The sequence below is a fragment of the Leuresthes tenuis genome, unplaced genomic scaffold, assembly GCF_036924035.1.
Source record: "Leuresthes tenuis unplaced genomic scaffold, fLeuTen1.0.hap1 SCAF_18, whole genome shotgun sequence".
Taxonomy (NCBI): domain Eukaryota; kingdom Metazoa; phylum Chordata; class Actinopteri; order Atheriniformes; family Atherinopsidae; genus Leuresthes; species Leuresthes tenuis.
The window spans coordinates 22,469,239-22,495,226 of NW_027325372.1; the positions used below are offsets into that span (position 1 = coordinate 22,469,239).

General features: G+C 40.0%; 1 protein-coding gene across 1 annotated transcript; it reads left to right on the forward strand.

Annotated features, from left to right (window-relative positions):
• Positions 1-6,544: 6,544 nt before the first annotated feature.
• LOC140275334 (terminal nucleotidyltransferase 5B-like) lies at positions 6,545-18,485 on the forward strand. Its single transcript, XM_072370776.1, has 2 exons — positions 6,545-7,011; positions 16,062-18,485. The coding sequence occupies exons 1-2, from the start codon at positions 6,856-6,858 to the stop codon at positions 17,085-17,087; spliced, it is 1,182 nt and encodes a 393-aa protein (XP_072226877.1). The 5' UTR covers positions 6,545-6,855; the 3' UTR covers positions 17,088-18,485.
• The last annotated feature ends 7,503 nt before the right edge of the window (positions 18,486-25,988 follow it).

Sequence of the window (25,988 nt, forward strand, 5' to 3'; positions counted from 1 at the left end):
TGACGGGCAGGACTGTTTCCTTGTCTCCTTTTCTATTCTTTTTTAATGTAAAGGTGATCTTCTCATTGTCTTAACTGTTTGTCCATCCATCCTTTTAAAGCTGCAACATACAGCCTTTGTGTGCATACTGTACCAATGACGCTTTTGAACAATGAAACTATACAAAGTAAACACAAAGAAGTGAAATGGAGTTTCTTTTATATTTCTTATATAGACACTGTCCAGCTAGTTGCCTGCTAAAGGCTTTAAGAAAACAGAGAGCAACTGCAGGCTTAAATGATCTGTGTTCAACGTCAAGGAAGACAAAGAGGTTCTCATTGTTCACGGCAGAAACACAATGTACCTACAATATGATAAATGAGCAAAACGTCATTAGGTGCTCAAAGCAGATGGGACTGAACAATGTGCTTGAACCTCTGCTTTGCTTGTAGTTAGAAACTAGCATGGCTCTCTGGTTCAGATAGAAATGCGCAAAAGCGATAGGTATCTTAATTAGATTAAAATTATTTCTGTATTAGTTGTTTGGTTCAAAACAGGAACAAATAATATGTTTTCTACCAAAAGAAACAAGCTTTCTGAGTGTACTGAAAAAGAATGCTATGCTCTTCACTAGTTTTATGAGATTTCTATATTAGACTTTAGTGCATTGCTTCCATTACTCATGTACAGAATACCCAGACTGATGTTACATATCTGTTTGGTGATGAGAGCCATTTTTCCTTTTTGTCACACAGGAAGTGCTTACTCATGTTGAAATAATGGAAGAATGGGCATTACTGTTCAGCTTATAAAAACATGCAATTTAACTTGGTAAAAAAGCATGATTGCATTTGGTTTCTACATTAAGTTTTCTCCACAGTCGAAGCTGCTTGTCCTCCCTGTCATTAAATAGCAATTCCAGGCTAATGGGCTGCTCCAGTTTGTCAGCCTTTATGTGACTCTACTTAAGCTAGTGGCATCTCTCTGGTATTAAAAGGTATTTTGAATACCTAAATCTTGGGTAACCAAACTTGGTCCTGAGAATTTTTAAATAATAGCTGCAGTTTTGAGGTATTTTGTTTAGAGAGATTATACTGGAGGCTCTGTAATTGTACCGAGTACATAGTATTAACTGCTTTTTTTGAGGCAAACCCCTTTTATTTTTCATTTCCACCACCTCTGCTTTGCATTTGCATTAACTTAACTAGGCATATAAGAAAACACTTATAGTGAGCCACTGTCTACACTACACTGATAAGCCATAACATGAAAACCACAGACAGGTTTAATGAAAAACACCGATCATTTGGTCACAATTTATTGTTGTTGTGCCAGTGCTATGAAGCCTTGGGTACTTGTCCATGTTGATATCTTTACATCAGTTCACACGTTGCATTGGCATGCGTCTTGGCATGTGTCATATGTGACCACTTGTGATCAGATCTTATTTTCTTAATCTAGCTACAACTAAACACATGTACTATATAATTTCTGTTTGTTAACACCAAAGGCTGCATAGATCAAATTTTGCAAACCCGCATCTGTACAGTTCTGCACCAGAAGTGAACTGTAACACACAATTATCTTCCAGGCCCACTGCCACCCATAATTAAACACTTAAGCTACACAGGCTCTCCTTTTTTACTCTCACTTGTACAAATAGCCAACACCCTTATGAAGCCAAAATGAATGGCTAGTAATAGCAGCCATTATCTGACCAGCAAGATCAATGGCTGAGAGAAGTATTCGGTGACACAAAAGTGGCTCTTTTTTAACTTAGCAGCATTACTCAGTGGTAACTTGGGCTGAAGCCATAACCTGCTCCAGAGAAGTCAACATTCAGAATTTGGAGTGCAATTGTCTGTAAAAAGGCACATCCTTTTACTGATTCTAACCTTGATGATATCCCAGACTGAAGCAAACTTTAAATGTTTTCAGACAGAGGCTCTGAAGCTATGCTTACAGTAACATGGTTGCTTTTTGTTGTAAAGATTCTTCACACCCCTCCATTTGTACAAAATGCTCTTGTTGTGAATGAAGTGTCAAGCAATCAGTGCATTTTGTGTGGAAGAAGACTGAAATGGTGCTTTACTTGCTCAAAGTTAGCTTCCGGACTGTTTTTGTAGTGTTTTCCAATGCAAAAAGTCATAGCTGGATCAGTGGTTAACTCCACAGATTTCATGAGACATATCTATTACCACTACAATAGTTAGCTGCATTGTACCTGTCATACAATGTAGTTTTAGATTTGTTTTATGTCACGAGTAGGGGGTGGTGAGGCAGGAGGTGCAGACACAGACCAAGAGACAGGACACAAAATAAAAAAGTAACTATTCAATTTAAAACGAAGGTGCAGCAAAGCCTGAAATACTTCAAACTAAAACAGGGAAAACAAAATCAAAATGCTGAGTAAACTAGAACGGATTAGACAGACCAGAATATAAACAAGACGCTAGGAACAGGGTGAATGGTAAGTGAAGACAGCTGAGGGAAATAACAAGGGAGTGGAGCTGATGACGGGACTGTAGAGAGACTGAGCAAAGAAGAGAGGAAGTGAACAGAACCCAAACAAGAAACAAATTAGAAATACCCAACATGGACAAACAACACCAAAAACAAACCAAAACAACACAGATCATGACATTTTAGGCCAGAATGTAGATCCTAAGATATAAAAAATTCAAATAGATTTCAAATATGTCAATGATCAAATGAGCTTGAGACTACTTGATCATTTAAAAAAAGTTTTTATAGTAGCAAGGCTCCAGCAGATATTTCCAAATGTTTCTCTTCCTCAGTGGCGCTGCTGTACAGCCACACAGCATGTTAATAAATCCACCACAAACCCATGGTCTCATCAATGTTATATTCGCTACATTGGCCATTTCTGAAGGGTTGCCATAGGATTTCCATGCTGACTTAAACAAACAGACAGTTATTTAACAGAGTTATTGAATGTAAAAAGCAATGAGTAAATTGAGCCCATCACAGATGAGTGTCACATGATGTAACATGGCTGTGATGTCACAGAGAGGCCCTGACAGCTGAGTGAAATGAGCTTTGCTTCTGCACCACTTCATCATATCATTGCCATTACAGAAACATGTCACACAGCAGCTGAAATATTCAAATGAAAATGCTCTGTGATAAAACTAGAAATTACTCTGAAAATTGACTCTGCATAATAATGAGTTATTTTGAAGGGTAAATTATGATTGACAGTGCAATAGCAGATATGTTCTATTATAAATGTTAAGCAAGCTGAATACCAGTCTGATAAGATCTGCTATAATTCACATTCATCACATTTAACTAAAGGCTAGTTTGAAATGTCACTGTTTAACCTGTCAACACAATATTCTATTGCATGCCTGTGTGTGCGTGTGTGTGTGTGTGTGTGTTTGAGACATTAACACATTCTTTCCTTCCAGGAAGGAAAGTTGCTGAAGTTCTAAGTGGAAAGAAAAGAGGCAGACCAGACCCTATGGAGGTTACGTCAGCGTGACGGGCCTGTTTTTGGCATGCACAACCCAACAAGGTTCAAAATCCAACCCTCTCACTTGAGTCATCAACAATGAATCATACAGACTGCCACTCCATGTACGTTCCTAACTTTAGATTTTGTTTATCTATTTCTTAATTGTTGTTTTTTTGGATTTGAAGTGTATTAAATACCACCGCAAGGTCCATTTACACAAAGGAACCATGACAGAAAAAGAAATGCTTCCCATCTCATTACTAATAAAAGTTCCGGGGAAGCTAACCTTACATTCCTGAGCGCAAACTGCATGCAAATGCTTAGTAATTGTTATTGTATTTAAAGGCAACTTAGAAAGAATTTAGAGATTGCTTCAAGGTGTGGCATTCTAAATTAACATGAAAAACAGAAAGCTATTTGGTTGAATGAGAATGTGGCTGAACAGCTGCCTATTCTCAGAAGTTGTCACACTCATTAATCATGTAATAATGGGAGCAGGATGGTTTTAATAACAGACACAGCCCAGTCTCATTTAAGGAACTTCCGTGGTGGTTGTTGGAGGATGAGAGGGAAAAATGATGATATGGTTTTCCTACTGTTTCTTTGAAAAGGTCTTCGACATAAAGCCCCCTTCAGACCTGCACTGCTCTCTATTAATAACTCAAAAACGAAATGCATCAGTGTTACATCTGAATGGGAACCCCGGAGATTTTTGGTAGCATTTTAAGATAAACTGACAAGGTTGGAGCTAGTAACATCTACTTACATCACTAGCAGTTGGTTAATTTTCACGATCAGCTGTTGAGATGAAACCAACAGATTCTGTTATATAAGATATAATCTAAAGTGGAGTCTAAACTTTCCTCTTCCATGGTTTCGACCAGTTGTAGCACCTATTTTTTCATAGTGTCTGAGTCAAATGAACAATCAAAAGCTGTATTTAAATAGTTTTTGAGCTGCAGCTGTATCTTCTGCTTTCTGAATATGTATCAATATCATCAACTGCTCCCGTCTATTTGTGCAACACAGTGCAGTGTAATTTTAAGGCAGGTAAAAAAAAATTTATAACAAAACGGCATGTTGTTATGAGAAAACTCTAACTCTGTAAAGACTAGCAGGGTTTTGCGTGGTGGTGTGGCTTCTTCTCTGACAAATGGCAATGACAATGGCAATGACGGTGTGTGCTCAGTTAAAGTATACGGTCACATTTTTTTTTTTTTCCTCGAGTTGATAACAAAAAGGCTGTTACAGCAGCACAGTTTAACCCTATGAGTAGAACGCTGACTTTACAGCAAGCTTAAACATATAGGAGAAGTGATATTAGGAGCTGTGTGCATCCACCACTGCTGGTATGGTTCACACAACCACTACACAGTTGGTTTGCTAATAAGACTCTTACAGCAACATCACATTTTGGTGTGAGAAAGCTATGTTTCTTTAAAGACCACAGCAATATACCTGACTTGATTTTACTGTCCACGTCTCACATAAATGGCAAATGTCCTGATCCACAATGGCTCTCTCCTTCGTGTTTATGTATGAAATTAAAAGTATGAGGAACTTTAAAGCAAAAATAACAAGTACTTGATGACTGAAAGCCATCACTTTGACAGATTAAAGAAGTTTAAGAAAGGATTTACGCAAAACATCTTTATTTTGGCCGAACAATGAAGCACAATACCAAGGCACCAAATGCATGACAAATTATGTAATTTCACAGTAATCACAAAGGATCTTTGATGTTGTGAAATCTTTAACAAAGCTTTATTTGTCAAACAACTTCTTGGAGTCTTTGTTATGACCCTTTGTTACAACACCTTCAAGTGCATTACATAGACTTTGTCTTTTTCTTCTCGTTTTGTATTTTAGTGTAGCTACATCAGAGGAAAATTACCGATACAGCTTTGGAAAAACACGATTGCTGTTATGTTTTTTTCTATGAAGAATTATATATTTTTTCCAAATGCAGCCAGCGAGGGAGATGGAGCCACGCTGTTAAACAAGCAACGCTTGGTTTTTCGGGTCAGCAACAGGTTAATAGCGTATAGAACATGAAAAATAACGTCACAGTTACTTTGCTGAGTAACTAATTACTATTACAATGAGGTAACTGAGTTACTAACTCAATTACCTTTTGGGAGAAGTAATTTGTAACTGGAACTAATTACTTTTTAAAAGTAAGATGACCAACACTACTCATTTGAAATTAAATTAATTGGGTTTGATTGGATTAGGACTGGATTACAATAAATGGGATTCTAATTGGCTTGAATTGGGTCGTGTCTTTGAAGTGCTTTGAGATGACATTTGTTGTAATTTGGAGCTATATACATTCAATTGAAATTAACTGAATAAAACAAAAGGCAGTAAACACCCATCCATCTATTTTCCTCCGTTTACAACAGGTCCAGGAGGGAAATCCAAGCATCCCGCTCCCCTGTAACACTCTCCAGCTCCTCCCGGGGGATTCCGAGTTGTCCTCCGGCCAGCAAAGGATATACAATCCCTCCAGTGACTTCTGGGTCTGCCCTGGGTGTCCTCCTAGTTGGAGATGCCCTAAAAACCTACAAAGGTAGGCGACCAGGAAGCATCCTAAACAGATGCCAACTACCTCAGCTGTCCAAGCCAACATTCAAAGAAGACCTTTGGAATGTCCTTCAAGTCTATTCCAGTCGACTATTGAAAGAAATGACCAGAAATCTTGCCTAAGAGGGTCAATAAAAATGTTTTACTTTAAAGCTTGTTAGAATTGTACTCTGTATTTTTATTTTCGTTTGCACGTTTCAATAAATCGCTGCACCTATTCCCCACGTTCCCAGCCATATCTAAAGATACAGGCGTGGCTCAAGACGTTTAAACTTCATTTAGTCTTTTCCCCCGTGTATACAAGCGAGAAAAGCTATACATGGAGCCGCTACTAGCTAAGGACCGGTTTTTAATTTCGTTTATGTTGTAATTACCATATTTCCTACAGTCCTTAAACGTCGTCTGACGCATGGGAAGTAGGTGTGTGCATCTAAACTAACTGCAGGCTTCAATATGTGAAAGCGTTCATAAATATGTGCTCAGCCAATAGGAAGGCTCATGTTAATCCCAGTTGGGTAAAAAACCGGTGAGAGTCCAGAGAAGTCTCTAATCTGAGGAGGGAGCGCGCGCTGTCAGACGGTGAGGCACACGAGCACGGCGGGGCTGCGAGTTCAAGGAGATGTCCGTTGTTATAGCAAACTTTCCCACTACTGTACCGCAATTTGGATCTTTCTGAGACAGTACCAGCTGCTTCTCTCCGTTCACTGTCAGCATCGCCGGCTCTTCTCTGAGAGGAAGGACTGTCAAACTGCGCTGCCGCTCACATCCACTAGCAGCTCGGTTGTGTGACCATCCCGTTGTCTCCAGTCGTCATGTCCTCCGGTGATGCCGCGGAGCTGAGTCGGCGGTTCAGCGTGCTGTCTTGGGATCAGGTGCGGCGTTTGGACTCCATCCTGGGAGAGAGCGTGCCGATCCACGGCCGCGGGAACTTCCCCACGCTGTCCGTGCAGCCCCGACAGATCGTTCAGGTGAGACAACAGTTCACAGAGCTTGAGCGAAGTGCGCAGGATATTGGGATGGTGTAGGGGGATTTGACCTCCAACTAGTCTTATTCACACACTGAAATGTCAGAATGTGCAACAGGTTTTACTTAGTTGCAAAAACCTGTAGATAACCTAACTTGTGTTAAATTTGACACATGTGGTTTCATGGCGCATCTTATAACTCTCCAAGTGAGACACACTTAAACAGTTAAATAAATAAAAACGCAGAATACGGAAAAACTGTTCCTGTATTTTATTTCCTGAAAGCGAATCCACTTGTTGCTGCTATTTTCACTGCATTGCTGCTCGTTTTCCTGCTCGTAAAATCTTATTAGTCACTAGACTACATAAAAAAAAGAGATTTGATCACTCACTCTCTTCACTCAGACATACAAGTGGGGATGATCTAACACCGTGACTGCAGTTTTCCACTAGCTCACTAATGTTTCTGCTCCAGAAGTAATTTTTTTCACAGCTATTGAAAGATCATGAAGTAGCCTAACTGTGTACTAATTGTGTCTTTACCGAGGTTGAAATATACGGGCAATGACCGCGGCTGCAGTTTTACTTGACATTATTGAAATACCTTTAATCCAGGCTCATATTTCACTTCAGTGAGTCATATTTTCTGTGGTGACAATGTGGGGGAAGAACACCCCCCCCCCCCCCCCTCTCTCTCTCACACACACACACACACACACACACACAGGTTTTAGAGGCCTCCATCATCAGGGGGGCCCCTACCATCTGCTCTGAACACCCCCCTGCTCATATCTTTCCTTCATTATACAATCCTACAGGCAACAGGGACCCCAAACATTTTTCTTTCCATGAGCCAGAGCATTTTTTTTGGACCTTTCAGAGACCAGTTTTTGGAAAATTCTCCCCCAACTGCTTTCCACAAGTTTTCTGCAGTAGCAGTCTTATTATATAATTTCCCCTTGGGAATAATAAAAAGTTTTTTAGTTTTTAAACAAATGTTTTATTGAATTGAATTTAATACCAGATGTAGTCTCACCCAAAGTAAAAACATTAAAATTTTGGTCGTGCAGATTTTTCTCCCCCCTGTTTGTTTGTTTGTAAAGTTAATAAACTGGTAAAACACTTTCTCTTTTTAAAATAACCCCCATTTGAGATTTCTGGATGTCAATATTCAAACATTCAGAAGATTAATGATTGCTGTTTTTGGATTTTTTTAAACTCACATTTGGTACACTTAACCTACTTAAAACTTGTCAAAGCGTTGGACCATTATTAGAATGTTAATTTTGGTTCTGAAAACAAAATAATTGAGAAAACGTCGACAGTGGAATTCTGCCTCTCAAGGATTTTCTCGCCTTGTTATTAATCCAGTGCACCTCTGTCCTTTACAGTGGACAGAGTATTGTGCTCGTTGCTGAGTTAAGCTCAAGCCAAGGTGACAGAATGCTGGCCTTTGGTTAAAAAAAACAGAAACAATATTTGACCAAAGAAAGGAGTGAAAATGTTTCTGTTGGTGGCAGATGGACATGCTTTGTCTTTGGATCGCTGTGGGGTCTCACTTGATGTGCTTGCGATGGTGGAGGATTTTCTTGTTTTTTGTCTCACAGTTGAATATGTCTTAAGTTTCTCATACACCAAACTGATGTCCAGAACTAGTGGCGATGAAAGAGCCCCCTGCTAGGTCTTATCGTGTCTTGGCAAACAAATAGCAGTCAAACACAACAAGGATGACTTCCAACTTCCAACTAACTCATAGTTATCAGCATTTTTTGAGTTGGTACCCTCCATGTAACGATATCTTTGTTAAAGCTGCCAGCTTGTCTTTGAAAAGATGACAAAATGAAAAAAAATGCTGTGTATGACTGACCCGGCGGCCGATTCAACAAGTTGATTCAGCCAAAAAGAAAAAATTACAGACAGAGTCCAAGAAGGCAGCCAATGCATTACACACCGAAAGTGATAGTCAGACAGACATTCGCTGATGCTTCTGATGAACCCAATGGCCAACTGCTAGCTAGGTCTAAAGGGGCCTTTACATTCTCCTTGTTGTAATTTTCACACAGATATCAAGCTATATATATATAAAAAAAAATGTTATAACTATTGCTACCCATGAACCATTTATACTGATCAAGCATAATTGATAGCTTAGCACCTTATTGATATGAGCTTACAAACAGCATGTGTGCATTTAGAAAAGGGATGACAGAAATGCCCTGTAGAAGAAAATGGGCACCTGTTTTGCTATCTATGAAAAGTTCAAATCCCTTTCACAATGCTCTGAAAGGAGTGCAAACCTATCCGATCACAGTATTGGTTCCCTCCTGACAGCATAGTTTTAAATTTCCACCCAAGATACACCCGTCTTCTTTCCAGAACATGGTACATTTGAATGTGGATTTCATTGACCTGCAAAAAGAGACTTAAGCCCAGTGACACACATTAATTTGGCACCGTAATCTCCTCTGCTACCAGTTCAGAAATACATTAACTTTGACCCCCACTGTCCCTCTGTGTGTGAGAAAGGCCACAGACTCCCTTCAAGTCTACTGAAGAACACGAGTACACCGCTGCCTGTGCCTCTCATCGCTGTTGACTGTGCCTGTGCCTATGGACCTTGAAAACTGAGTTATGACTGTGGAAAAAATACCCTCCTGTCTTGGTCTGACTCTGAACAGTATGATCCTGTGCCACCCTATTGCTCTGCCCAACTTACCTTTTTTTTTTTTTAACCATTTGTACTTAAGTTAGATTATCTTTAAAGTGGCCACAAACAAAGCTAAACTTGGTGTTTTATTTTCTAAAAAATACCAGACAGCAGCAACATTTTTGTGATGAAAAGTCAAGTCAGTCTCCACATCCCGTATCAAGGAAAATGTCATCCAGGTTTCAAATTTGCCAGCTGATTTTCTTACCATATGGACATGAATGGAAATCAGTGGCTCCACAGATGTGTGGAAAATCCTTTTCAGACATCTTAACCACCATGATGTGTTTTGGAAAATGGAGGACAGTAATGTGAGGTGTTCGTGATTTATGGTAAATGTGCTTAAACATGTGAGACCACCAGTCTGTTAGTTGAATGTCAATTATCTTAAAGCTGAACATCAGACACTCATCCATCTGAGACAGATGGGGGGTTGGAGCAGGTCCTCCAATCATATACTTGGTTACGTGATGATCGAACCAGGCTCCCAAAGCGTCATGGGGCCCCCTCTCAGCAGCGGATTTGTCTGAGGGCCACATTTAAAAAACATCTGGTTGTGAGTGAGCAATGGGAGTGGGGAAGCAAAAACTTCTACTGTTAATGACACCTCATATAACGTCAGCCATCATCAAACCACAACAGGAACCTGTGGTGGCTGCCCATGTTCCCCCTCAGCATGCAACACCTACTGGGGCTCCATGTAGCATCACACCACATAATGACAAATACAGATATCTGAGTGTTTCATAGGTTACATAAATAAGGGAAAGGTTGGAGGGAGTAGGAATGGGTTTTTTTTGTTTGTTTTTATTTTCTTATTTGGACCTTCACTTTCACGGAAGGTAATTCGTAGCCTGGATTTGAAGCAGATTGTGAGGAATGGATTACTGGCTGTAATAACACTGAACCTGTGGGTCGTGCTTAACACCATATCACTGTGGTAAGTGGAGACCAGTTGCCTGACTCCACTGTGGCCCTCGCCAGACTGTAAACCAACTCCTCACTAGGCTTTTGTTGAGGCTGAGCCACATGAAGATACCACGTGCTCCCAGGGCTCCATTGAGGAGGTAACCTGGGAATGTTAATTTGTTGGGTGTATTTTTAAAAATTATTTATTTATCGGGTGTTGATGCCATCTCTTTTGCAGTTTTTTCTTTTCTATATTTTTGATTCAGAATTTTAAGCCTTTGGGGTTAACTCTGCTCAGATGTCATTAAACAATTACGTCATTTCTTGAGTGTCCACTGAAGTCCAGTCTTATTTCCTAGCTATGAAGCTACTTTTATTATTAAAATCCTTTACATCACGTTATGTGACTACTGTTGGATCCAAAAACAAGAGACAAATGATTAGATTGCCCTGTTTTTTACATCAACACAACTAATGGAATTGGCTATTCAATACAGGATACTGATTCTTGGAAAAAAAACAATGGGGGATAGGGGATATATTGGTGGTGGTGGTTATATTGGTACTGAGAGAGCAACTGCTTTTACTCTGTAGCATATCCTCTCATTTAGAATTTCATATCGGCGCACCAACAAAAATGCTTGGTTTTAATGTTAAAAAGACAACATCCCAGTTGCTTTTAACACATTTTCAGGTCCACTTTGTCAACTACTGATACGCTTGATCAAGAGTCCTTTGCCAATGGGGTAACCCTTCACTGTCACTTTCCGATGCACAGGAAACGCCTGTATATGGCCGGTTGTCCCTCTTTGGTGGTAAGAGACACACCAACTGCACCAAAAGTAAAACTGCAACAGGAAACCGTGATTTTATAGTGCTCACTAACCAAATGTAACATGTCACACATACAGAGGTTTGAGGAGAGGATCAGGATAAAAATCTGGTTCCTGAGCAAGGAACTCATGTTTGAGTCCGCAGAACTGCCATTTTTCACTTCCTAAATAAAAAAATAATTGATTAGAGTTAGGCATTACTAATGTTTAAGTGAAGTTAGGATTGTGGTTTTTCACGACATTTTCCACCTTGCCATGGTGACACGTGTCCCGTGACTCAGGTTGCCAGCACAGGAAACCTTGCACATCCAAAAGTAATGTTACGGCGATACTATCTCTGTTCAAAACCGATTCAGCGGGCTTCTGGCCAAACAATCAGAATGTGATGACTTGGGAGTGTAAAAGAGTTTTTAGAGTTGTTTTTAATAGTTTTGTCAGACATCTAATTTAACATTGAATTTTATCTATATAGTGCCAAATTACAACAAGTGTTCTCTTAAGGCACTTCAAAGATACAATACAATTCTAAAATGTGTTCCTTGGGTATAAAAATCATATAAAGTCAGAGTTTACTGAGGCATACTGCTCATTAAAGCAGCTGAATAAATCCTTCACTGAAAACATATATTACGCAGAGGAAGAACAGAATCACATTTCATCCCAAGGCTCACTCTGGTTTAAGCACACAGGTGAAATGACCACCCATGCATAGGAAATTCAGGAAAGCAGGGAAAAATCCATCATCATTCCCCGCTATATGCCAAGCTACTGTGCAGCTCTCTGGCTGGATTAGTTTTGGGTTGGCTGTGAAGGTCAGGGGCTCGTAACTCTTTACTTGCTGTTGCCATTGCTTGGCAGAGAGATGATCTGACTCACTGCCCAGATTTGTCATTGGCGTCCAGGGGACCATGGACTGGTAAATGGCTGGGTAATTTCAAACTGCCATAATAAAAACACACTCAGGCCGCAGCTTAAATGAAATACTCAAGGAATCTATTGAGACTGCTGAAGTAAAGTGGAGAGACTGTTATGTGTCGCCAAGGCGTTGTCAGCACTAGACAGTCTGGTGTGTTTGTGGTTCTTTTTACAAGTCTTCTTTGCTCCAGCGTTGGCGGAAGTGTCTCCCCTCGCTGGGCTTACCAGGTGCTGGTGCGTCATATGGGAAATGCACTAGGCTGTTTTATGAGAGCTAAAGGATGGACATGGCGGGGGTGGTGGAACTATGCTTCCTCATATTCTCCTTTCAGGACCCTAAACAGGGAGATTATGATGTGCTGTTGACTCAGACCAACTGTTTTAAGTGTAAGGTCAAAGAAAATACTGCTGTGGGTTTCACTAGATGGATAGTTTAAAGAAAAAAAACCCTCTGTGCTCTGTAGTTGGGTCCAGTGCCCCATAAAACCATGCAAAGTTAGATTCAGAAAAGCATCCAGGCTTTCTCATTAGAGCAATTGGAGGGTTAGATAGGCTATTTAAAAATAGCACAATGTACACAAACTGCCATTACTGATGTGTTTTTGTCTCTTTGAGGGACACTGGGATGGAACTTGCTCTCTAAAGAAGTTTTGAAATATGTTCTTTGTTTCATAATCTGTTGTATTGATGGAGATTTTTTTTATTTCTGGGAGTGCTTTTGAGGTTAAAAGATATTTTTACATAAGTATACCATTTGTTATAGGGTTCCAGAAGAAGTACCTTTGCGGACACAGCAGACTCAGTTCATGCTGATTTGAGGATGTAAGCATTTTCCCTTTAGAGGTCTGAGATCAGAATATTGTAAAATACCACATTACTAAAAACTTATAAGATATTTACTATCTACTTCGGTGCTACTTTGGTGCTTTCACACCAAAACCATACAAAACAACTAGCCAAACTACCCAGTCAAGTTATATCACAGCAAAAATGCAGTAATATTCAGCTATTCCATTGCTTATTTTTTTTTTGCTAATTTGCTCAGAAACACAAAATTCACTTGTCCATACCTGCTTTACACAGAAGCCAGTGTAGGAACGTGAATCTTGAGGACAGAGGTCTGCACATGGCCCCTTTTCAGTGTTTCCCACAGTGTTGTTTGGGCAGGTCACCCAGATATATTAACGTCTGTCAAAGTATATTTGGCGACTCATTTATTATCCTTATTTAGCTTTTTTTGTAATCCCTTCAACACAGAATCAACTTTAGTGTGTGTGCTGTTTCTGCGAACCAACTGGTCTCGGTGGTGGAAGTGATGGAGAATTGGGTGTAGAGTAACACAAAGCAGCTGCAGTCCATCTGTATGGCCAGAGACCCTTTACAAGCTTAAAAACTGATGCCCCTTTTCCACAAGTTGACACATTTTCCTGAGTTCTTAATGAAATAGCTGTGACATTCTTTGGTCAAAATACCATTGGGACAAAGTACCTCAGCACATGTCTCAACCATGTCTTTAAACGAGCCTGTAATAAAAGGTTTCAGCTTCTGCTTGGCCTCTTTTAAAGCTGCTATTATGCTCGGTTTGTACCTGTGCTCGAAGCGCCCTGGACTCCCTGCAGGAATAGCACTGGGAGGAGTCATACGGGATCATCATTCATAGGCAAACATAACTGCATAGTTTCAGCTTATCTGTTTTTTCCTCTAAGTCAGTATCTGATGATGGTATTTATTTATTTATTGATTGATTTATTTTTTACACATGAATGTGACATTAAATTGAATTAAATAACTCTATAACAAGCTATTACTGTTTTAGTGAGAGCATATGGCTCCTGGCCTGAGTGCCCACACTAGCACACCTCACCAACCAGACTCAGACTTGCATTGAATACTTGCATTGTTTGCAGTTTGGCAACTGACAACTGATCCTGATCCTTCTTTTTGGGCACATTCTCACTGGCCCAGTTTGGTAAAAAGTTTTTCAAGGCTAATTTTAGCTTACTTACATATTTGCAACAGTTTGCCAATGCGTATAACTTTTTTTTCTTATGTGTATTAGAGGGTTCTGGGCTTGTGATTTTATGTGTCTGTTGACGGTGCATAACAAATGGGCTCTTGGAATTTCCATCTACAGTCTGGGTAAAATCAAAGAACACGCTAAGAAGAAGTCAAATATCCTTGTGTATTCAGTCATTCTCCAGAATATGCACTCAATCACAGAAAAATGGATGCTCATAATACATCCTTTTTAAAACAGACACAAGCAATTTCAAAATGTTTTCTCAAAATGAGGAACTACTTCTGACCTCACAAGCTGAAATGCAGTAGAAATATGAGTTTAATAAATCAGAAAATTAAAAAAAAAACAAAGTAAAAATCAGAGAAAAAGTAACCACAACCTGAAAGTTCCTTGTTCATTTTATTTACTTTCACCTTGTCATAGTTTCACAGCTTTATCTAGAACCTTAGCTGTTAAACATTTCACTGACAGATCCCAATGGCTCAGTGGAAGTTCTCAAATGCACAGCTGCGTTTTGGATTTCTTCAGAATTGGGCTCATTTGTTGTTTTTCTCCCCTTTGTGTTATTGGCGTGGTGCAACAGACAGGAAGCATGAGCATCTCAGCTGTCTATAGTTCAGCAGTTTTCCCCAGGGTTACAGCAGTGCATGTGTGGTGTGTATTCAAATCACCAGATAAACCCTGTTCCCTGCCAGCAAGGGTTTTGGTAGTACTGTGCAGAAGTCTTAAGCCCTTTAAATTGTTCATATTTTGCTTCCAAACAGCCAGACTTTCTTGTGATCTTTTAGGGTAGTCTAGAGCAATAGTTCTCCAGATTTTCTAAGGATCTTTCAAAGCTGCTTTTTCAGTCATTTTCAGTACAGTCTTTGTAAGTGATCATTTTCAGAGGAATTCCTTTTTTTTCTGTTAAGCCAGCATGGTGCAGCGTGTCTTTAAAAATATTTGGAAATTGGACAAGTAAAGGACAAAAGAAGAAGCATTAAGCCTAAAACATGATCTACAGCAGATGAAAAGCATCTGAAAGTGATAAACCGTCAGAATTAGGAAAAAAGCCACCAAAGACTTGACACGGGACCTGAGAGATGCATCTGGACCACCAGTTGATCTATCCAACTGTTCACCAAAGCCTCCATGGAAGGATGGCTGTCAAAAATGTGTTTTTAATGAAGTGGAACAGGGGGAAAAGGCTGAGGTATGCCAACATCCAAATGGAATGTCCTTCAAGAAGCCTGGAGAACTATTCCTGAAGACTACTTCAAGAAATGACAGAAAGCATAACAATTTCCAAACAGCCACTTTATTGTGAGTGTAGCAACATACAGATAGTCTACCTACCTCAGAAATCTACCACTGGCTTTACTTAGCCTTACCTGATGCTGACAAAAAATCTTGCTGCATTTTTTGTTAACAGCCTTGTTTCTCATAAAGCTCATCTCAACATGTAGAAGAACTATAAAATGAACATTATATTCATTCCACATCATGCACACCCTACTTTATTCTCATGCTATATTAAGTTGAATGATAGCCCCTTAGGTTCTTTTTATTTGAAGCAGTAAGAGGTGAGCAGCATGTGCAGACTTGTGCTTACTGTGTCTGCCTCCTCTGATTCTTATCTTCTTTTTGGATCCTCGTCACTCAGTTTTCTGTCTCTGTCTGTATCTTTTAGGTGGTCAGGGCTCGCCTCGAGGAGCAGGGAATGGTTGTGCGTGACGTTAAGCTGAACGGCTCGGCAGCCAGCCATGTTCTTCACCAGGACAACGGCCTTGGCTACAAAGATCTGGATCTAATCTTTGGCCTGAATCTTACCGATGACAAAACCTTTCGTCTGGTAAAGGATGTGGTGCTGGACTGCCTGGTGGACTTCTTGCCTGAAGGGGTATGCAGGGAACGAATCACAGCTCTTGCCCTCAAGGAAGCCTATGTGCAGAAACTGGTGAAGGTTTGCAATGACACAGACAGGTGGAGCCTCATCTCGCTGTCCAACAACACTGGCAAAAATGTGGAACTGAAGTTCGTGGACTCCCTGAGAAGGCAGTTCGAGTTCAGTGTCGACTCCTTCCAGATCACGCTGGACTCGCTGCTGCTCTTTGACCGCTGCTCGGAGACGGCCATGTCCGAGACCTTCCACCCCACAGTGCAGGGAGAGAGCATGTACGGAGATTTTGAAGAAGCTCTGAATCATCTTCGTTTCAAGACTATCGCCACCCGCAGCCCTGAAGAGATCCGGGGTGGCGGGCTGCTCAAGTACTGCCACCTGCTCGTGCGCGGCTTCCGTCCGTCCTCTGAGAGTCAGATGAAACAGATGCAGCGCTACATGTGTTCACGCTTCTTCATCGACTTCCCTGATATCAGCGAGCAGCAGAGGAAGCTAGAGGCGTATCTGCAGAACCACTTTGCGGGCATGGAGCACAAGCGTTATGAGTATCTGGTGACGCTGAGGCGAGTGGTGGATGAAAGCACTGTGTGTCTGATGGGTCACGAGCGCCGGCAGACGCTGGCACTCATTTCTGCCCTGGCACTACGTGTAATGGCTGAGCAGAACGCTATTCCTGCTCTGTCAAACATCACCTGCTACTACCAGCCTGCCCCCTATGTCAGAGACGTCAACTTCAGCAACTACTATGTGGCACAAGTTCAGTCCCCCATGTCTGCATGTAGTAACTCTTACCAAACGTGGTTGCCTTGCAGCTGAGCTGTGACATTGCCAATCTTTTACCTTTACATTAATGTAAGGATGAGCATTCATCACCTGCAAAGTCCACAGCAAGCATGGTGTCCTGGCTCCATCGTGGCTGCAGAACAAAATCCGCTGCTAATCCACGATTGTGTCCACTGGGCCTTTGAGCTGTGCATCTCTTTGCGAGACCGTTAACTTTCTTGGTCAAGCCCACTTTTGCCCTACTGACTTGTGTCTCTGAAACATGGAATTCAATTGTGAACATATTTAAATGTGTATTTAGCAATGATTGTGCTCCACTCCATTTATTGTTAATTTTTTTGTCACACATATAGAGCAAAACTGTTTTAGTAAGGTAAACAGAAAAATAAAAAAAAACAGTTTGAGGAATGCAATATCATTGCTGACCATCTTGTTCTCTGTCATATTTCGTGTTGTTTTTCAGTGCTGCCAAATTTACAACGTCATTGTTTTCATTTTCATGTTTTTGTTTGTTAATAAAAAGCAGCTTTATTGTGAGATTGGCTATGCTGATATTTGAAATGACAGAGGAGGCAGAAAGGTGTACAGTTCAAGTACAAAACATCCAAACCAGATGCAAATGTGTGCTCACTTTGATGTAAAATATGAGAATTGTCAGCAAAGCTGCTCTGAACTATGTCAAAAATGTAGCTGGTGAAGAACTGAAATGTTTCCAGTGGACATCTTGAAAGAGCGATGGAGTCGTGAGCGGGCCAGAAGGCAGCCAGTTCCTGGATCCTGATGGACATGGGAGAGTTAGAGTGCTCTGTACCTCTGTAGCAACGTGGCTGTTTTGGTTTGTTGTCCAATGAGGGGAAAAAAGATTCAATCTTGTTTAGTTTGCCAAAAACTCACTGTATACCAAAACCATTCCACTAAGTTATATTGAATAATACTGCTGTAAAAAAAAAAAAAAAAAAGTGTGTGTGTGTAGGGGGGTGTCAGGGGTTGAATTCGAGCCACTTATCTTTGTTCCCTTTTATTCTGTTGTCATTTCTTAACCAAAATGAACAACCATGGAAAAATATGAAGGCCTGATAAATGACGAAGGAACTTTGCCAGTTCTGTTTCTTTTCTAATGGAGGCTTGTATTTGGACTTAAATGAAATGTAGATAATAAATCAAAAAAAGTTTTTTTCTTGTTCTCTCTGTGGTTTCAGCTGACCTGAAGGGGAGGGGGAAATATTCTCTTGTGTAGCATTTGTAGCATGACAAAGACTGTGTATGGTTCCAAGTGCCTAAATATGACCAACATCTTTAGAGTAGTCGCTATATATATATATATGTATATACATACATGTGTGTGTATATAAGACCTGTTTTTGAATCTTTTTCATCAGGTTACTGTAAATTTTGATATCCAGGGTCAGGGTATTTCTTTTTAAATCATTAAAAAACGTTAACAGTTTAAAGATTATGGTTTATTGGTCTTTCTTTACAGATTTTTGGACTAGAGGTGGGGACAAACAGTCTGGAAATGTGGGTATATGAATGCATACTTTATCTCCATTCTGTGCATCTCATAGTCTCAGTTTCAGCAGCTGTAGAGATCTCCTGATGTCAATCTTTTACTATCTTTCTTTATCACACACAGACCGCCTTGTCTGTTGTCTGTATCCCATCAGCCAGACACTGACTGCTGCCCCAAAACAAACACTTACTTGTTCAAGATCTGTGACACCCCCCCCCAGAAACGGATTCCCCTGAGTCTTGAGCCCATACATTAGCTACTTTCTTCCAGTTCCACGACAAGGGCTTTCCTTGGCCTCTGTCAAGAGAGGAGGGATTTCCACTGTTTTTCTCAGATAATTTGAGGTCTAAAGCGGGCGGCTAAGGACCAGGTGGTGTAAGGAGGGTGCTAAAATAGTTTAGCATTTCTTTCTCATGTCCAATTTAGATGATCTCCATAGAACATCAAATGACATGTAGCTTGGACACACCTATTCATTGTGGCAATCTGGTGGAGGTGGAAAGTTCATGGCCTTAAAAGAGGAGCTGTAACACTCGTACTTACGGGACTGAAGTGCTCAGTTGTATTTTAAAGTAAATATCAAAAGAAAACACAAGATATGAATGAGACCAGGGAAATGTTTCCCTCTGAATGTTAACATTCAAGTCAGACTTTTTGTTCATTATAGAGCCACAATAACAAGTGTGCTTGAAGACACATCTTACTTTGTACGGTTTTGTAGACCCCTGAAACACCTATTTTTGCAATGATGAAACAAACCTTTAGATAAGCCTTGTGCCAAAAAAGATTGAATTAATCTGTACAAATGGACAGGTAGATGCTCCAAGACAAGCTGGAATGTCTCATATTACACACACTTTAGATTTAACAAAGACATATGCCGTTTTTTCACAAGTTAACCAATTTCTTGTGGTAAATTTTGAAATAAATCATGCTAAATAACCTCTGAAGCACATTATTAGTGAATGAGAAGCATACAGGCAGCAAGGCAAGCTCACTTTAGCATACACCAAACTAATAGAAAAGCATGTGACTGGCAATTTTTTATAAAACTTGCATTACATTTCCCTCATCTCCAATTCAGCCACATAAACCTGGAACTGATTCATCTTTTTGATATAGGCTGGTTGTGGGTCATGCATTAAACTGGCCCAGAGTGTTAATTACCACACCACAGAAAGGCTAACTGAAGTAACCTATTTTACAGATTAGTCAAAAATCCTTCACATTACTGTTGGTTAGTTCGTCCGTGCATCCTTTAAGTTTTTTAAGGATAATGATATGAACTGTTGCTTATATGGGGAATCTTTTTTGTATGTTTAAACGCCCATTAATCTTGTATTTAGTATGAAATGGCAACTCAGAATTTTCAGTTTCCGACCAAGAAAATGACAAAGTTGTCATTGCCAAGTTGGGACCTTGAATCTGATTTTACTTCAGCATTTTAAGTTGGATGGAAATGTTTGCAAATGAAAATCTTTTATTTGCTACTCTTGATCTAAAAAAACAAAACAAAAACTGAACAAATTTTCCCTGAAGTTGAGTGACCTTACATAACTGCTGATGAAAATATACTGTTAGTGTCAAAGCAAAAATAAAATAGTTCTAACCTCCTACTTCTGTGGTGCAACAAATGCAGCATGACGTGAAGTTGTTGGCATAGATGAAGATGGAGAGGCTGGATTATTCTGCTTTGGGACATAATTGTGCCCTGCCAATCTGGACTGCTTACCGAATGGCATATTTTCTATGGCAGTCCCATACAATTTGACAGGGTTTTGATGTGTCACTTTGAGTTGTTTGTGACTTCAAAAAAACCCATTTATGTGCACTCAAGCACAAGTCAAAAATCATTATTTTGAATAATGTGTTCTGTCTAAAGGAATCACTGCAATTTTCTTTGTCAGACAGATGACACAGATCAGTTTATCACTGGTCCGTACTGTTCCCCAACAACCACCACCAGTTCTCTGTAGCTTGACCTTTTGGCCCCCATTTTCGTCGATCTATGTGGGTGGCCTCCTCTGGGTTGAGGTCCAACCATGGATGCTGAAGTTTAAAGATTCTGTTATCTTTCTTTCCTCCCTACAGTGTTGGTCTGCTGTGAAAACTAATCTCTGTCAGATGACTGCAGTGTGCATGTTGCTCAGAGATGCGGTAGGTTTGCATGTTGACTGATTAGATCATGAGACTGTCTTCTTTAGTTGTGATAGACACCAGCTGGGGGATGATGAGAAGGGTCACGACTAGTCTGTAGCCAAGGGCGGTCTCCAGTGTATACAAATGTTCACTGTTGTCATTTCTCCGCTCCCAATCTGGGTATATAGGCCGCCAGGGGAGATTGCAACAGTAAAACAAAATTGTTCTCAGATGAGCTGATACATGGCCTGCTGAATCTTATCGAACAAAGATGTACGCAGTGACCTCGAAAGAGGAGGTTCAATTGATATTTGTCGTGGGGATGGGGTTGGGCAAAATTGGAGAGGAAGTTAACAAATTAAATTTTCTAATCGAAGAAAATGGTAAGAACTGGGCTCTCCAATTTTTAGATGTTACTATCCAAATTAAGTTCCATAAAGTGACCACATATACAAAAATTCCCCATTGCAATATACTAAAAACAAATAAAAATCTTTGAGTCAAGAGTGATTAAATTAAATTGATACTAATTTCAGTCTTTACAGCTTAAGAATGAAGGAAGTGGTACTGAAGTTTTTCTCATAAAGCAGTTTTACAGGAGTGAGTGGCATTGCTCCAGCCATCATCATGTAGTTAGCATGCAATTCCAAGGAACTCACAGGATGTCTATTTCTAGAATCTGTGGATATTCAGAGTGGCTTCACCATGGGGATATTTTATGTTTATATAGAGATTGTCAGTGTCATATAGCTGGCTATAAGAAATTGCCTGCACCTTGGGTTTTATTTAGTTAAAAAGCAACTACTGCTGAATTTCTGTCTAAAACTAGTGTAAAATCATGACATATGGTGTATAAAACATTTTGCATGTGTATTCACTCCCTTTGCCATGATATGTTTAAATGATTCACAGGGAGATAATTCTTAATCTGAGGCCAGCATGTAATACTTGATGATGATAATCTCACACCAACCCTGCAAAAAATGCAACATTGCATCACCACTGTACACTATACCACAGTCACTATAAGTCATTAACCTTTCAACATATCCATAAGATTTTTATGTGTTACAATACATATCATGAGCAAGAACCATCAAGGCTCAGAATTTCAGTTTTGAATCTGTTTGGCACCATCAACTTCTCATAAATGTGAGGTCAGACTGCTCATATGTTCCACGTAGAAGATTGGAGGAACCAATCTTGACAACTTGCCAGGTGGAGCTATCCAGCCATACTGATGCAATTTTGCATGTGCTGTGAGGAGCCAGCCTGCTGCTGCAGAACCATACTGGCACATTCCTAGATCCCCATTCATAGAGTCATATCCAAGGCTATATTTTCATGGCAAGAAAGGACTCAGTCCCCATCACTTTTACAAAATAATCCTCAGGTAAATGTACACATGTTCTGTGGGTTTAAACCTCTTGGCTTTTTCACTTTGCAGCCCAAGTACATTCATAGAAATGTCTTGGGTCCAATCCAGCATTATTTTGGCTGTTTACTATGTCTCACTGTTCTTATGGATGGATCATTGATTGTACCAGTCCGGGTGTTCGGGTGGTGCTTGGAGTTCTGCCAAAAGTGTACAGTGTTTGACTCATCAGATTAGAGAATCATTTTCCACATCCCCTCAGAGTCCTTTAAATGCATGAATAGTTTTCATCCTGCTGCTGAGGTGGTCAACCTTTCAAAGGGTTCTCCAGTCTGAGGAGGAATTCCAAAGTTCTGTTAGGGTGACCACTGCATTTCTTACATCCCTGACCAAGGCCTGCCTTGCCAATGAGGTCTGAAAGAGCTACATTGGTGCACATTGCAAATTGTTGCAGTTTCATAAGGCTTAAAAACTGCAAATGACAATATTTCCAATCCTGCTGAGATGCAGTTCTCTTGCTGATAACTGATGACATGCTTAAAGTTTTAGTTGGTGAAGATGATGTTTCCTGTGGACATTGTGTGTTCTTGACTTGGCCAAAACATCCTCATAGGGAAGGATCATTCCTTGGTGATTGAATTTATGGACTTTCAAACAAGGGATCAGTTGTGTGACACTAATCTTGTATAATTTTCTCCCAAACGTCCATCCACTTTTCTTCTTCCCCTCCCATTCACGATTCTTCATGTTACTTCTTCTCTTTAACCAGTGACTAGTTAGGATTACAAGTTAAAAGTACATGATCAGGGTTGGAATTGTTCTACATGGTTAGCTTCAGATGTTGAACATATATGGTTAAGGTTAAAAAAGGCCCTGTTGTTACCGGTTACACATTTTAAAACTCATTGACTGCATATCTTATTGTGTAATATGGATACTTCCGTATACAAAACAATTGCCAAGGGATATGTTGGGATATGTCTGACAACTTTTAACCTTGGATTGTGACACTGATAAGTTTTGGACATGGCTTTGCTTGGGTTGTCTGGAAGGCCAACATGAGGACGAGTCCTAAAATTCTTTATTCTATTTGAAACTTTTTAAGTCTAGGAACACTGCATGATTTATTTCAGTACTCTTGATAATTGTATACTAAGCCACAGTTTTATTGTTGAGGTCTGCACAGTTCAATGGACTGCAAGATTTACTTTTTTTGTCTAGGGCAGGGTACACCCTGGACCCAGTCCAAAACAAGGCAAAATCTTTGGTTTGGACATGAATTAGTCCTCAAAGTCAAGTAAATGATAGTTTTCATGTCCTGACGCATGCTGTATTATCTCTGCAGTTTCTAGAACAAAAAATAAATTGTCCTTATATATGTCCTTATATGCAGAGTCGGAAAACAGACAGTTTAGAACTGAAGTCTGTTGAGTCACTCCCCAACAGCAAATAACGAACTGTATGTTCATTTTATTTTTAGAGAGACCCAGACCGTTGAGGGAGTACACTGTAAACAAAAGGAGACAGAGAGAGGGAGTGACAGTGTTGGGAAAGGCTAAATGGAAATCATCCTAACTGAAATGGCTTTTTGTTATCAATATGATGAGGATGATTTCAGCTCTCTGCCATTTGCTTGGCTGTTAATCTGAACGTTAAAGCCAACAGTATGAAATCTTCATCTGCTCAGGCTGTACAGCAGCCTGATTTCATTTGGTCGGGAGGAAGATGGGAGGTTTACTCTCTTTCCTTATACAACCAACGTCCTGACAGCCACAGTAAACACTGCCCTCTGAAAGGTCACTCTGTTTGTCACCCACAGGCCCCTATGAGGAGTTCTCGTCTTATGAATAGTAATGCCTGGCGTAGCAAATGGGGCCTCTGACTGTGAACAAGCGGTGTGGAAGATGGAAGTGAGGGCTGTTCCTCTCAATTCAGTGAATGCTCTTCTAGTGTGAGGCCATGGGAAATCCAAGTGGCAGACCTGGTCACATCTGGCCCTGGCTACCGACATGTGGATCTTTTTACACTAAAGGGGCCAGAGCTCTGCCCACTTGCAACTATGACATCAGTGCAGGGCAAAGGGGAATCAGTGACAGTAGAAAGTTTGACAACTGAACACATCGGCTCTCAGCTTGAACCAATGTCTGTAAATTCACTCCAAATGATTGATTACCCCTCGATCCACTCCACCATTCTATGCACTGAGCCAGATTGACGGGTTAGGTTAGGTTTACAGATTATTGTAAACTTAACCTAACCCCATGTATATCTGTTGGATTCAGACAGATTATGTAACAGCTTATGTATTATGTAATAACGCATATTACTGTAGATGTATCATGGCTTTCCACGAGGGAATGAAATTGCACTTTGCCATTTCTAGTTTTTCTAGAGATGCCATGGCCTTTATTAACTAAATGCATAGTTCTAAATTCATTCTCAGCAGTTTAGTTTAACTTGTTAGAAGCATTACTCAAGGTTCACTTACTTGATAGTAGTGCATTCTTTAGAGGTTTTAGACCAAATGCCTCGGCAGTGTTACCATCTGACCTGAGAATGGAATAATGGAACAGCAGTTGCTAAAGCTGGGAAGTTTTTGTAAGATCGTAAGTGGAGTTTTTTTTCTCACCAAATTATTGTTCCTAAAGTCAAAATGAAGAATTGTTAAAATTTTGTGTGACACAGTAATATTCATTTACACGTTGTCTGATTTTTAAATGATATTAGGTGCCTTCATGTTGTCATGGCCAAAATCTGCATTGATACTAACTATGATGCTTTTATTAACAGACATATTAGGTTTAATATCACCTATGACTCCAATTCAATCCAGTTTATTCATATAGCACCAAATCACAACAAATGTCATCGCAAGTCAATTCAGTGATAGAGTCCAATTCAAGCCAATTAGAGTCCAATTCAGTGTCATCATAATCCTATCAAATGCAATTCATATTTTACATACCAAATTCATACATACTGAGTCAATTAAAAAACAATTTCCTAGCTAAGGAAACCAACAGATTGCAACGAAACTTCTCTTCGGTTCTCTTCTCTGATAGATACCTTTTATATGTACATTTCTTCTCAGAAGCTGTATAGTCAAGTACTATAAATCAAAGGTTATCAAAGATGTTGAGATATGACTGGGTAAAGACGAAATACTATTAACTGTTCACTCTCAATGCCATAAGTGAGTAGACCATCCAGGGTACGATTAAGACAGGGAGTCGGTCGGTGTACACTTTGAGAACATCTGCATGAATATTAAAGTCATCCACGACAATGACTTTATCTGTACTCAGTAGTGACCGGGATAAAAAAAAATCTGAGAATTCAAACAGAAACTCAGAATAAGGGCCAGGTGGATGATGGACAACAACAAATAGAGGAGGTTTTTGTGATTTCCACTTTGGGTGGAAAAAAACTGAGAATCAGAGCTTCAAAAGAGCTAAAACTAGGATTGATTAGTGACCCTGATCTGAAGATGGCTGCCACTCCTCCTCCTCCTCGGCCTGTGGTTCGAGTAATGTATACATTTTAATAGCTAGAGGGAGTTAATTCATTAATGCTAACATCCTTTCTGTTTCTTACAGGTTTCTGTAAGACAAAATATATCAATATGATGATCACTAATCAAGTAATTCACTGACAGAAACTTGAAAAGGATAGATCTAATATTCAGCAAAACACATTTACACAGTTGTCATGTTTTTAGATGACTAATAAATTCGGTCATATTTAAATGAGAGACGCCCCTTCCAAAGTGGGATCGACGCCGTTTCTCCTAATCAGACCAGGTTTTCTCCAGAAAGATTGCCAATTATCTATGTAGCCCACGTTGTTTGCTGGACACCATCTAGTCAACCGATTGAAGGAGGACATGCGGGTAAACATGTCATCACTGGTC